The sequence below is a fragment of the Mustelus asterias genome, chromosome 7, assembly GCF_964213995.1.
Source record: "Mustelus asterias chromosome 7, sMusAst1.hap1.1, whole genome shotgun sequence".
NCBI lineage: Eukaryota > Metazoa > Chordata > Chondrichthyes > Carcharhiniformes > Triakidae > Mustelus > Mustelus asterias.
The window spans coordinates 37750132-37763303 of record NC_135807.1 but is presented as its reverse complement, the minus strand read 5'-3'; the positions used below and the strand labels follow the sequence as shown (position 1 = coordinate 37763303).

Here is a 13172-nt window from a genome sequence, read left to right as displayed (position 1 = left end):
GGAAGAGAAGGTGTTACAGGCTAATAGGCTGGAGGAAATAGATGTTCGGAGGGAGGATGTCCTGGCAGTTTTGAATAAACTGAAGGTCGATAAGTCCCCTGGGCCTGATGAAATGTATCCTAGGATTCTTTGGGAGGCAAGGGATGAGATTGCAGAGCCTTTGGCTTTGATCTTTGGGTCCTCGCTGTCCACGGGGATGGTGCCAGAAGACTGGAGAATGGCGAATGTTGTTCCTCTGTTTAAGAAAGGGAATAGAAATGATCCTGGTAATTATAGACCGGTTAGTCTTACTTCGGTGGTTGGTAAATTGATGGAAAAGGTCCTTAGAGATGGGATTTACGACCATTTAGAAAGATGCGGATTAATCCGGGATAGTCAGCACGGATTCGTGAAGGGCAAGTCGTGCCTCACAAATTTGATTGAATTTTTTGAGGGGGTAACTAAGTGTGTTGATGAAGGTAGGGTAGTTGATGTCATATACATGGATTTTAGTAAGGCGTTTGATAAGGTCCCCCATGGTCGGCTTATGATGAAAGTGAGGAGGTGTGGGATAGAGGGAAAGTTGGCCGATTGGAAAGGTAACTGGCTGTCTGATCGAAGACAGAGGGTGGTGGTCGAAGGAAAATTTTCGGATTGGAGGCAGGTTGCTAGCGGAGTGCCACAGGGATCAGTGCTTGGTCCTCTGCTCTTTGTGATTTTTATTAATGACTTAGAGGAGGGGGCTGAAGGGTGGATCAGTAAATTTGCTGATGACACCAAGATTGGTGGAGTAATGGATGAGATGGAGGGCTGTTGTAGGCTGCAAAGAGACATAGATAGGATGCAAAGCTGGGCTGAAAAATGGCAAATGGAGTTTAACCCTGATAAATGTGAGGTGATTCATTTTGGTAGGACTAATTTAAATGTGAATTACAGGGTCAAAGGTAGGGTTTTGAAGACTGTGGAGGAACAGAGAGATCTTGGGGTTCACATCCACAGATCTCTAAAGGTTGCCACTCAAGTGGATAGAGCTGTGAAGAAGGCCAATAGTGTGTTAGCTTTTATTAACGGGTGTTGGAGTTTAAGAGCCGTGGGGTTATGCTGCAACTGTACAGGACCTTGGTGAGACCACATTTGGAATATTGCGTGCAGTTCTGGTCACCTCACTATAAGAAGGATGTGGAAGCGCTGGAAAGAGTGCAGAAGAGATTTACCAGGATGGTGCCTGGTTTGGAGGGTAGGTCTTATGAGGAAAGGTTGAGGGAGCTAGGGCTGTTCTCTCTGGAGCGGAGGAGGCTGAGGGGAGACTTAATAGAGGTTTATAAAATGATGAAGGGGATAGATAGAGTGAACGTTCAAAGACTATTTCCTTGGGTGGATGGAGCTATTACAAGGGGGCATAACTATAGGGTTCGTGGTGGGAGATACAGGAAGGATATCAGAGGTAGGTTCTTTACGCAGAGAGTGGTTGGGGTGTGGAATGGACTGCCTGCAGTGATAGTGGAGTCAGACACTTTAGGAACATTTAAGCGGTTATTGGATAGGCACATGGAGCACACCAGGATGATAGGGAGTGGGATAGCTTGATCTTGGTTTCAGATAAAGCTCGGCACAACATCGTGGGCCGAAGGGCCTGTTCTGTGCTGTACTGTTCTATGTTCTATGTTCTAAAAGCGCTTTAGCAGACTGTGCTGAAAAATCTACTTCAAAAAATCTACTTAAAAGATGAGAAAACTAATGGAAATGTAGATTTAACTTCATGTGTGGTGTTTCCATTAACAACTTGGACGATAAAGGGTGAAACAGAAGGACCTTAGTCTTTTTTGGGTAGCAATTTTCTTGCTCCCCCCCCACCCCCCCACATCAATCACGCTGTAACTGCTAATTCAGGCTGATAGCCAACAAACCCAATATGAAACAGGGAAGGTTTGTCCCAAACTACGATCCCCAAACAAACAGGAAAGCAGCAAGAATCAGGATTCAGTGTGGACAACTAATTGAAACAGGCGACGTGGTGGCACAGTGGTTAGCACTGCTGCCACACAGCGCCAGGGACTCGAGTTTGATTCCCAGCTTGGATCACTGTCTGTGTGGAGTTTGCACGTTCTCCCCATGTCTGCATGGGTTTCCTCCAGGTGCTCTGGTTTCCTCTCACAGTCCAAAGGTGTGCGGGTTAGGTGGATTAGCCATGTTAAATTGCCCCTCAGTGTCAGGAGAACTAGTTAGGGTAAAATGCGTCGGGTCATGGGGATAAGGCCTGGGTGGGATTGTGGTCGGTGCAGGCTAGATGGGCTGGATGGCTTCCTTCTGCACTGTCGGAATGTTTGATTCTATGATAAACCCGGACTTGGTGTGGACAACCAATAAGAATCAGGGTTTAGTGTGGCTAGCCAATGGGACCAGGACTCAATGTGGACAACCAATGAGAGTCAGGACACAGTGTCAACAATCAATGGGGGGGGGGGGGGGCAGAGCTCATAGTCGACAACCAATGGGAGTCAGGCCTCAGCGTGTAATCAATGAGGGTCAGGCCTCATGTGGGCAACTAATGGGTGTCAGGCCCCAGTATGGGCAACCAATGGGCATCAGAGTTTTAGTATGGGTAATCAATGGGGGTCTGTGTACAGTGTTGGCAACCAATGGGCGTCAGGGTTTAGTGTGGATAACTAATGGAAATCTGACCTCAGTGTGTGCAACCAATGGTAATTAGAGCTCAGTATGGGCAACCAATAAGAATTAGTCCAAAGTATGGACAACCAATGGGTGTCAAGGTTCAGTTTGGGCAACTAATGGGAGTCGGGGATTAGTGTGGACAACCAATAGGAGTCAGGGATTAGTGTGGACAACTAATGGGTGTCAAGGTTCAGTGTGGATAAGTAAGGGCTCCATGTGGTCAGCAGTCAGGTATTGCGTGTAAGCAAGAAGGGAAACTCAGAGGTTTTGGGAAGGAAAAAGAAGATGGTCTCAAGGTTTTAGGTCTGACAGCAGGGCGTAGAGTTTTAGATCAAGTAGTCCACGGGAATCATGGTTTTAGATTAACCATTTTTTCCAGCTTTTTTGGTTTCTCACTGCACTTGCTGGAAACTTGGGTTAATTAAAATGATCTAATCAGAAGCTAAAGCTATCGTAAGTATCGGGGGAAATTTCCAATATTCAGGAGGGGTGAATCTTATTCGATATAATGGATAGTAAAACGCCAGTTTCAGTATGAATATGATCACGTCTGTTCAATGTAACTGCTGTCTGTGGATCCGTGATAACACCACACTGGTTATTTATTTAATATAAATAGAAAATGCCGGAAATATTCAGCAGGTCCGGCAGCTTCTGGGCTTTTCACAGTCATGTCCTTAGAATCCCCTTTTGTTCTTTTCTTTATCATCCCATTTTGCCTTCCAATGGTGTTGATTTTGTCATTTAATCTTTTCTGCCTTCCTTCCCACCACATCTTTCTCTTCTGTTCTTTCCTCTGCTCCACCTTTCCCTGCCTCTGTATTTTCTTGAAACCTGTTACGTTTCTAACCCGCTTTCATTTCAGAAGAAAGTTTACCGACCTGACATAAATTACCTGTCTCTCTTGTCATTGATGCTGCCTGAAGTGCTGATTATTTCCAGCACTTTCTGTTTTTATTCCAGAGTTTCAGTGCCCGTGGTATTTTTTTAAAATGATTGGTCATTTATTTAGTCACTCTCACTCAGCTCCCGGAGTGAATCCAACAATTGAAAGGAAAGGTCACGGTGAAATAAATTGCTGATTCCTTGAGGTACAGGGAATGGAGGTGTATTGTCTTCACATTTCATAGATGATAAATTATTATAACTGTCTAGCATCTTCAAGAACAAGCGGCAGTATAGAGGCATGGATTGATTAAGCTGGATTCTGCTTTTGCATGCCAGCCCTGAAATCCTCATCTCAACTCAGGAACTGCACGAGGACTAAATGTTCCACTCTTACCAAAAGAAAATGCTGCAAATCAGACTTTATAGCATGCAATTGTCAAAACCTACAATTTACTTAAAATTGCAGGTCTGTTGAAAGCCCTTTGAACCAAGCTGGAGAACTCGGAGGCAGAAAGATAGGAGAGGCTTGTGTCCTCAGTTATGTATTCCTGTCGGTGGATAGGTTAAAATGAAAGGAAAGAAGTCGACCCAGCAGGTGGTGGTGGTCTTGAATTCAGAGAGGCGCCATTTCATCCTCCTCCTGAAGGACAGGTAGAGAGTGGACAGATCTGTGCTGGAGCTGACCAGAGACAGTTTGCAGGGGGATAGTGTCAGAGGAATCTAGGATTCAGGGAAAAGAAAAAGGGAGAGAAAAGAGAAAGCAGATCAGGACACGGAAGGCAAGGCAAAGTGCTATTTCTGCCGAGAGATATTGTTTCTTTCTTATGTTCCGACGCTGAAATACAAATTCACAAATACTCATAGAATTCCTGCAGTGTGGAAGGAGGCCATTCGGCCCATCCAGGCTGCACCAACAACAATCCCACCCAGGCCCTGTCCCTGTAACCCTAGTTTAACAACACCAGGTTAAAGTCCAACAGGTTTATTTGGTAGCAAAAGCTTTCGGAGCCTTAAGCCCCTTCTTCAGGTGAGTGGGAATTCTGTTCACAAACAGGGCATATAAAGACAGAAACTCAATTTACAGAATAATGGTTGGAATGCGAATACTTACAGCTAATCAAGTCTTAAAGGTACAAACAATGTGAGTGGAGAGAGCATTAGGACAGGTTAAAGAGATGTGCATTGTCTCTAGACAGGACAGCCAGTGAGACTGAAGGTCCAGGCAAGCTGTGGGGATTACAGATAGTGTGACATGAACCCAAGATTCCGGTTTAGGCCGTCCTCATGTGTGCAGAACTTGGCTATCAGTTTCTGCTCAGCGCCTCTGCGCTGTCGTGTGTCGTGAAGGCCGCCTTGGAGAGCGCTTACCCGAATATCAGAGGCCGAATGCCCGTGACCGCTGAAGTGCTCCCCAACAGGAAGAGAACAGTCTTGCCTGGTGATTGTCGAGCGGTGTTCATTCATCCGTTGTCGCAGCATCTGCATGGTTTCCCCTGAAGAAGGGGCTTAAGGCTCCGAAAGCTTGTGGCTTTTGCTACCAAATAAACCAGTTGGACTTTAACCTGGTGTTGTTAAACTTCTTACTGTGTTTACCCCAATCCAACGCCGGCATCTCCACATCCTGTAACCCTACCCATACTGTTACATTCCTTTATGTTCCTGGTTATCTGACTGAAGGACATCATTACCTGGCCTGTTTCTGTGCTTTCCAGATGTGTACACCCACATGATTCTGAAGGTACACACACCCATGCACACAGATGCATGCACACGTGGAAGTGCATGCCCAGACATTTGCACAATGCCTGCATGCACCCACATTATGCAGACACATGCATGCACACGCTTCCACACATAGGCACATATAAGCATAAGTATGCACACAGGTGCACACTTGCGTCAAGAGGCGCACACACACAAACACACACACACACACACACACACTGCTCCATCTGCTGATTCAGCTGAGATCAAATGGCTGCCAATGAACTAACTGAAAGCTCAGAGATTCAAATGGAATCACAACCCCAGGGCATCCCGAGCAGAAACATTTCAATTAGCTCCGACAGCACAGAGGAGGAAAATAAACACTGATGTGACACTGATCTAATTACAAAGTACATAAATCAAAACAATAGCAACCAAAACCTGCGTTTTTCTGGTGTCCATGTTGCAAAGCACTTCACAGCAGCATTATAATAAAGGGGTTACAGACAGCCTGTCACCTTTAATTGGTTTAGAATCAATTCAATAAAATCTTCCGATTTAGTCTTTAACATCTGGCTGGTTAATCTCGGAAACCACGCTGGGTGAAGCTGAATGAGCCATAGATCCGCCATGATCTGGTTCAGTACTGGGCAAGCTGTGGCCCATCAGGGTTCAAAGTGCATTTGTTGACCGTTGCATGTGTGCAGGAATGCCAGATTCCACTGGTTTCCATCTGTCTAGTTTTTTTTGTCCTACTGGTATGGCTAAAGTGATACATCCATTAAGCAAGGGCAAGTGAAGTGAGACGCGTGCTGACTGCACACAACATCGACTATGACAGCTCTACGTCCAATCAAAGCATTCTTATTTCTTTTGTTTTTGCCATTTGAAGTTGATGACCATTCTATTAATGTATGAATGATTGGACATTTTCTATAACTTATGAAATATTTGGCGAATATTAAATGTATCCAATCTTACTCGTGGGGTCATGGTTGGTGGGCAAGCCTGATTTCAATCTTTCAGTCACCCCCCCCCCCCCCCCCCCCCCCACCCCCAGAGATGAAGGAGAGCCACTCCTGCGGCCCACTCATTAACCTAGGTTGCCCATCACTGAGGTAATTAGAATGGCAGAACAGGTTCAATGGGCTGAGTGGCACACTCCTCTTCCCAAGAGGCCTAGGGACCGTTAGTTGATTCATTGCTCAACTTGGAGGAGGGTGGGCATGAGTGATGCACCCAAACTGCTGGTCTACTTGCCCCTCTTTAATGAGATGAATTCCTGCAGGGTTGGCATTGCATAACTGCTGCACTGTGGTCCATGCAACTTCTGGAAAATTATTTCAATGTTATCAAATACTAGGATAATAACACAACATACAGAAAACCAACACTTCATTATATTATTATATTCATTATTATATCTCAGGAATTGGAGATGAGGGGTGGGAGGAGTGGGGGTGTGTGGGGGGGCTGGTGGTGAGATGGTGGCATCGTGGTCATTTCGTTGGACTAATAATCCAGAGGGTCAGGTTAATGCTCTGAGGGTGTGGGTTCAAATCCCACCATGGCAATCTGGTGGAATTTAAATTCAGTTAATAAAACCTAAAATGCAAAGCTAGTCTCAGTAATGGCGACTAACCTATCTGCCCTCTAGGGAAGAAAATCTGCCATCCATCTACATGCGACTCCAGACCGACCACAATGTGGTTGACTCTTAACTGCCCTCTGAAATGGCCTAGCAAGCCACTCAGTTCAAGAGCAATGAGGGATAGGCAACAAATGCTGGTCTTGCCAGTGCCACTCAAGCCATGGAAGGATTAAAAAAAATATTGGGTGGCCAAACCCTCCAGGATTGTTCTCGAAACACCAGGAAGTTCACATTAATCTCCAAGTCTCTGCTGGAAGAAACTCAGGAAAAAAATAACAGGGGCCTTAAAAAAATCATTTGCTTTCAACACTTCTTTTTCATAATTATGAAAAGGTTGGAGCGGGGGAGAAAATGGCGTTTGACAATTAGATAACAAAAAGTCTGTTTGCTTTTCACATGAAGGTGCAAGATCGGATATGTTGGGTGATCAACAGGGGAGCTGGGCAGTGGAGGGAGACAACTATGTGATGGAACATCCAGGTTGACATCCAACTAGAGTTTGCAACTCCAATATATAGTGATGGGTCTGGGTTTCTGTAGAGTTTGTTCTGTCTCTTGCATGTCCTGAAACAGGACCTATATCCCAAAATGTTAACCAGCTATTTTTCTTTATTCTTATTGGACATTAATATTTGGTATGTGATTATCACTATCAAGGCTAGCAGTTATTGCCCATTCTGTGTTTTGTGTGCACATTCCTTGTTACCCTGGAGGATGGTAGGTCTTCTTGAACACAATAGTTTTTATGAGGGTCAGTACTGAGGGAGTGCCGCACTGTCAGAGGGTCAGTACTGAGGAAGTGCTGCACTGTCAGAGGATCAGTACTGAGGGAGTGCCGCACTGTCAGAGGGTCAGTACTGAGGGAGTGCCGCACTGTCAGAGGGTCAGTACTGAGGGAGTGCTGCACTGTCAGAGGGTCAGTACTGAGGGAGTGCTGCACTGTCAGAGGGTCAGTACTGAGGGAGTGCCGCACTGTCAGAGGGTCAGTACTGAGGGAGTGCCGCACTGTCAGAGGGTCAGTACTGAACAAACACTATTACTTTGCCAAGTTTTGTATCATCAGCAAAGGTTGTAATGCTGCTGTCTATACCTGATGCAAGGTCATTTATAAAAATCTAAAAGAGTAATAAACCCATAACCTGGGGAAAACCACTGCAAAACATCTTCCAGTCAGACAAACAACATCCATCGCCATCCTTCTCTACCTGTCATTGAGCCAAGTTAGTATCCCTATCACTAATTTAACCTGAATTACCATCTTCTTAACAACCTCCAGTGTTCCACTATGTCAGATACCTCTGAAAGCTCCTTCAGCACTACATTGATCAAGCATCAAATAATTCAATTGAGCTAGTCAGGCATGATTTGCCTTTAACAACTCCCTGCTGGTTCTCCTTAATTAACATAGGCCTTTCCAAATGCAAGTTTATTTTGTCCCTGATAACGTTGGAAAATCTCTAATGGAGATAATCTTTGCCTGGTTTTGGACTGATATGACCATTACTTGCTACTTACCAGCCCAAGCCTGGATATTGTCCAAGTCTTGTTGCGTGCAGATGTGGATTATTTCTTTATCTGAGGAATTTCAAATGGGGCTGAAAATTGCGCACAACATAACCTTCTGATTAGTGTACTGATGCTGATGGACCTGTGGGTGCTTCCTGAAGTTTATGTTTTTGATAGCAGAAATTTAGGACCAAAGGGTGCCTTTAAAAGCAGTCGGATAGCAATCTGTTAAGTAGATATTAACAGACCTTATTTCAAGAGAGTTTTGGGAAGGAATCCAGTATTTTCTAAATTAGAGAGTGGGAAGGAAGGGGAAGGAAATCTATGATAGAATAAACACATTAAGGTCACTAATAGTTTGAGTTGAATGTCCTTTTCTCATTCGAGCTTTCTTACAAAGTTTAGAATCACAATGTTCTTGCTGCTGTCTCCTAACACACAAGTAAGAAGCTGCAAATGGAAAGAATGAGACAACCCTCACCAACTTGTACAGATGCACCATAGAAAGCATTCTTTCTGGTTGTATCACAGCTTGGTATGGCTCCTGCTCTGCCCAACACTGCAAGGAACTATAAAAGGTCGTGAATGTAGCCCAATCCATCACGCAAACCAGCCTCCCATCCATTGACTCTGTCTACACTTCTCGCTGCCTCGGCAAAGCAGCCAGCATAATTAAGGACCCCACGCACCCCGGACATTCTCTCTTCCACCTTCTTCTGTTGGGAAAAAGATACAAAAGTCTGAGGTCATGTACCAACCGACTCAAGGACAGCTTCTTTCTTGCTGCCGTCAAGACTTTTGAATGGACTTACCTTGCATTAGGTAGATATTTCTCTACACCCTAGCTATGACTGTAACACTACATTCAGTACTCTCTTGTTTCCTTCTCTGTGAACTGTATGCTTTGTCTGTATAGCCCGCAAGAAACAATATTTTTCACTGTATGTGAATACATGTAACAATAATAAATCAAATCAAAAACAACATTTGTCTTATCAAGTCCATTCCTTTTTCAAACCATAATCCATTTTAATCCATGCCATCGTGGACTCCCCATTTTATATACTGAAGAAAATATCTGCATGATTCATTTCCAATTGCCGAAAAATTCATTTGAAACAATGCAGAAATCCACACCGAAAATGTGTTACAACTGGACACCCACCACCAGCTAATATTCTTCAGTTCCAAAGCTCCAGTACACTAAGATTTCATTATTTGATTTCATTTAATTGTCTCTGCATTTATACTTATCCTGATCAAACCTCAATATAAATGGTCATAAGAGGGTTTCTTCACTGAAACCTATTTTGGAAAGAGTTTTTTGGATAGTAAGGAGACTCGGTGCTCACCTCCTGGCATCTCTGTCAGCTCATTCAGTGGTGGGACATTGTCCAAGGTGTTGGCATACTTCTTTGCAGCCTGGCGCTGGGCGTAACGTGCTTCGATCTCCTTCTTTGTCCTGGGTATTCGGCACTTGAAGATGCAACACAGTACAATTACTGAAAAGAAACAGAAAGATCTCATGATTGTCTGGGCAAAGCAACTTGGTGATCCTCGAGTGGGAGTAGTTTCAGCTTTGAATCAGGAGTTATTGATTCAAGTCGCACTCTAGAGACAAGCACAAAACCCAGGCTGCCACTCCAGAGCGGTGCTGATGGAGTGCCGCACTATCAGGGCTGCTGTGTTTTCCTGATGAGACGTTAAACTGAGGCTCTGTCTGTCTTCTCATGGGGCAGGGTTTAAGAAATGTCTTAAAGGAAGAAAGTGAGTCAAAGAGTTAGGGAGGTGTAGGTATAATAACTCCAGGAGGTGACTGTGAAGGAACTGTGCTTTTATTGCACAAAATGAAAATACACAATAACCACAAGCCTGTGGTGAACACAACAGGTTCCAACCGGGACTAAAAGGATAATGGACCCACTCAGGGTCTTTCTTTACACAGGGCTCGGTATACAGGCTCCATCTGGTTGGCTAATAACCAATCCTGAGGGAGCTCATTTTCAATTAGCCCAAATGAGAGGTCAATTAGTGATTCCCCATGCAGATCATGGGGGTTATCACAGTAGAGAAGGAACTCCAGAGCTTACGGCTGATACAACTGAAGGCACTAGCCATCAGTGATGAAGTCATCATGACAGGAACTTGTCAGGACCAAAAGGTATACGCAATGAAATTAAAATTCTGAAGCAGACTTCCACGTTTCCCATCTGAAAATATGCCTTCCTGCCGAAGTGAGCCACCTCTAAAAATATCCAGGCTATTGGTCCTAATGTTTAGGGAAGGTGGGTAGGTGAGGCTGCAAGCAGTTAAAGAACCTGACAAGGTCAAATAAACAGAGGCCCTGTTGACAGGACATCATTAACATATTGTAGCTCTGTCTCCTCCCTATAGCAGCCAATTAAGTGGGAAGTCTGGGAAATGGGCAAGGTGGACTCTTGGGGAAGACCCTAGCAATCGGAAAGATAGGAGGAAAGTCAGCATTTGGACAGATGGGAATAGGTTGGTAATCAGGATGGTGGGGGAAGACTGTTGATTGGGGTTGGGTAAGGCAATCAGCCATGGGCAAGGTTGGGAGAGCCAAAGGCCTCCTTGAGGAGGCTAAGAAGAGCAGTCCAGCTCTTCCTGGCTCTCAAGTACTATTGAAACAGCCACTTAACTTACAACACTGTCAGCTCCTGCCCTCATTTCACAGTTAAGTTCCCTGACTCCTTGGACAGATGTTCAGCACCAGTTAAATTTGATATTGGGCTTCAGGTTGCTCTGGAGGGGTCCAATTTAAAGATGAGCCTCCTACTTCTCCAGGTCAGGACACTCGCGCATCCCAAAATCTGTTGCTCTTGGGGGTTGAGGTTGAGTTCTCTTTGGATGCGCCTCATCCTCTCCTTTCCATCAAGGGAGGCTATGATTGCTAAGGAAAATTAAATTTGGCCTCTCCTCACCTAGAGCGATCAGGTGATAGGGAACTGGCAGTTCCCATGATTTTTGCAGGAAGAGAATTCTTTAGTTTCATTTTAAAACAAAGCTTTAAAAATGTCAGCACCGCATGATAGATTGTCATTCTGTCTCACTGATCAGCCCAGATGTAACTGCTGCAGAAAAAAAAAATCACAGTTGGCATTTTGCTGCTCTCTCAGATATTGAAGGCAAGGAAGTGGTCAGTGCCTAGGGCCCTCATCAGATACATCTGCCTTAGTGTTAGACCAGGTGGCAGGAAATTTGGGCCAAACACAAATACTCAATGACAGAAATCTGAGTCTTTGTCCCTTGGCACAACAACAAGACTGATGGCAGCACGGGCACAGAGTGATGCTAATTACTTTCTCCCTACCCGCGGCTAGTCTGGGAGTCTGGAGCCGAGCGCAAGGGAGGATTTTTAGCATTTTCAGGTGGGGACCATTTTCAGTAATTCCCATAATTGAAAAGCCACAGCTTGCCAAAAAAAAAAACATGTTTTCCTTCCTCTCATGTGAATTCATGTTGGCACTGATCCCCAGGGCATGAGCAACGAACTGAATGAAAACAAGTAAATCAAGAATGTATGTCAAGCAAGAAATTGGACATCAACCAATTTTAACAATACTATTCGAGTGGTCTTTATCCTCCTGTGGGCAGTATGTGACTTTGCTACATAATTCAGTCTTCCAAGCCCCCAGCTTCCAGTTAATACTAGCTTTCATCTGGTTTCTTATTTTCTCAGGTCTATTTTGCCACACTGGGAGATTTGCCACAATTGCTACCAACGTCCAAGCTTCTAGTTGCTGGAGTATTGCTGGGGTGACCTTGAAGTCAGCCTGGAAAATGTAATTTGACCCACAAACCTTCTGGGGAGTAAGTTCCCGATTTTCACAATTTGTGTCAAAGTGCTTCCTGATTTCATTCCTAAATGTCTCATCTCTAATTTTGAGATTATGCTGTCTCGTTCTGCATTCATGCACCAGACAAAATAGTTTCTGTGTATCGACCCTATTGAATTTTCAAATCATTTTAAATCAGTTTAAATACAAGATTACCTTTCTAAATGCAAAGGAATGGAAGCCAACTTGATGTAACCTCATAATTTAACCCTTTAATCCTTGATGTTATGCCTGGATGGTTGCAACTCCAACAACACTCAAAAAGCTTGACACCATCCAGGACAAAGCAGCCACTTGATTGCACCACATCCACTCTCTCCATCACCGGCGCTCAGTAGCAGCAGTGTGTACTATCTACAAGATGCACTGCAGAAATTCACCAAAGATCCTTAGACAGCACCTTCCAAGCCCGAGACCACTTCCATCTAGAAGGACAAGGGCAGCAGATACATGGAAACACCACCACTTGCAAGTTCTCCTTCAAGACACTCACCATCCTGACTTGGAAATATATCGCTGTTCCTTCACAGTCACTGGGTCAAAATTCTGGAATTCTCTCTCTAACGGCATTGTGGGTCAACCCACAGCATGTAGGCTGCAGCGTTTCAAGAAGGCAGCTCACCACCATCTTCTCAAGGGGAGGTGATGGCCTAGTGGTATTATCGCTGGACTATTAATCCAGAAATTCAGCTGATGTTCTGGGGACCCAGGTTCGAATCCTGCCAGGGCAGATGGTGGAAATTGAATTCAATCAAAAACATTTGGAATTAAGAACCTACTGATGACCATGAAACCATCGTCAATTATTGGAAAAGCCTATCTGATTCACTCACGTCCTTTAGGGAAGGAAATCCGCCATCCTTACCTGGTCTGGCCTACATGTGACTCTGGAGCCACAGCCATGTGGTTGA

At 44.6% G+C, this 13172-nt stretch overlaps 1 protein-coding gene across 1 annotated transcript in view; it reads right to left on the bottom strand.

Annotated features, from left to right (window-relative positions):
• Positions 1–13172, bottom strand: part of tmie (transmembrane inner ear) — a 120460-nt gene that overhangs the window by 39615 nt on the left and 67673 nt on the right. The window contains exon 3 of the mRNA XM_078216996.1: positions 9757–9906. Coding sequence (XP_078073122.1) covers positions 9757–9906 — 150 coding nt within the window. The remainder of the gene's footprint in view (positions 1–9756; positions 9907–13172) is intronic.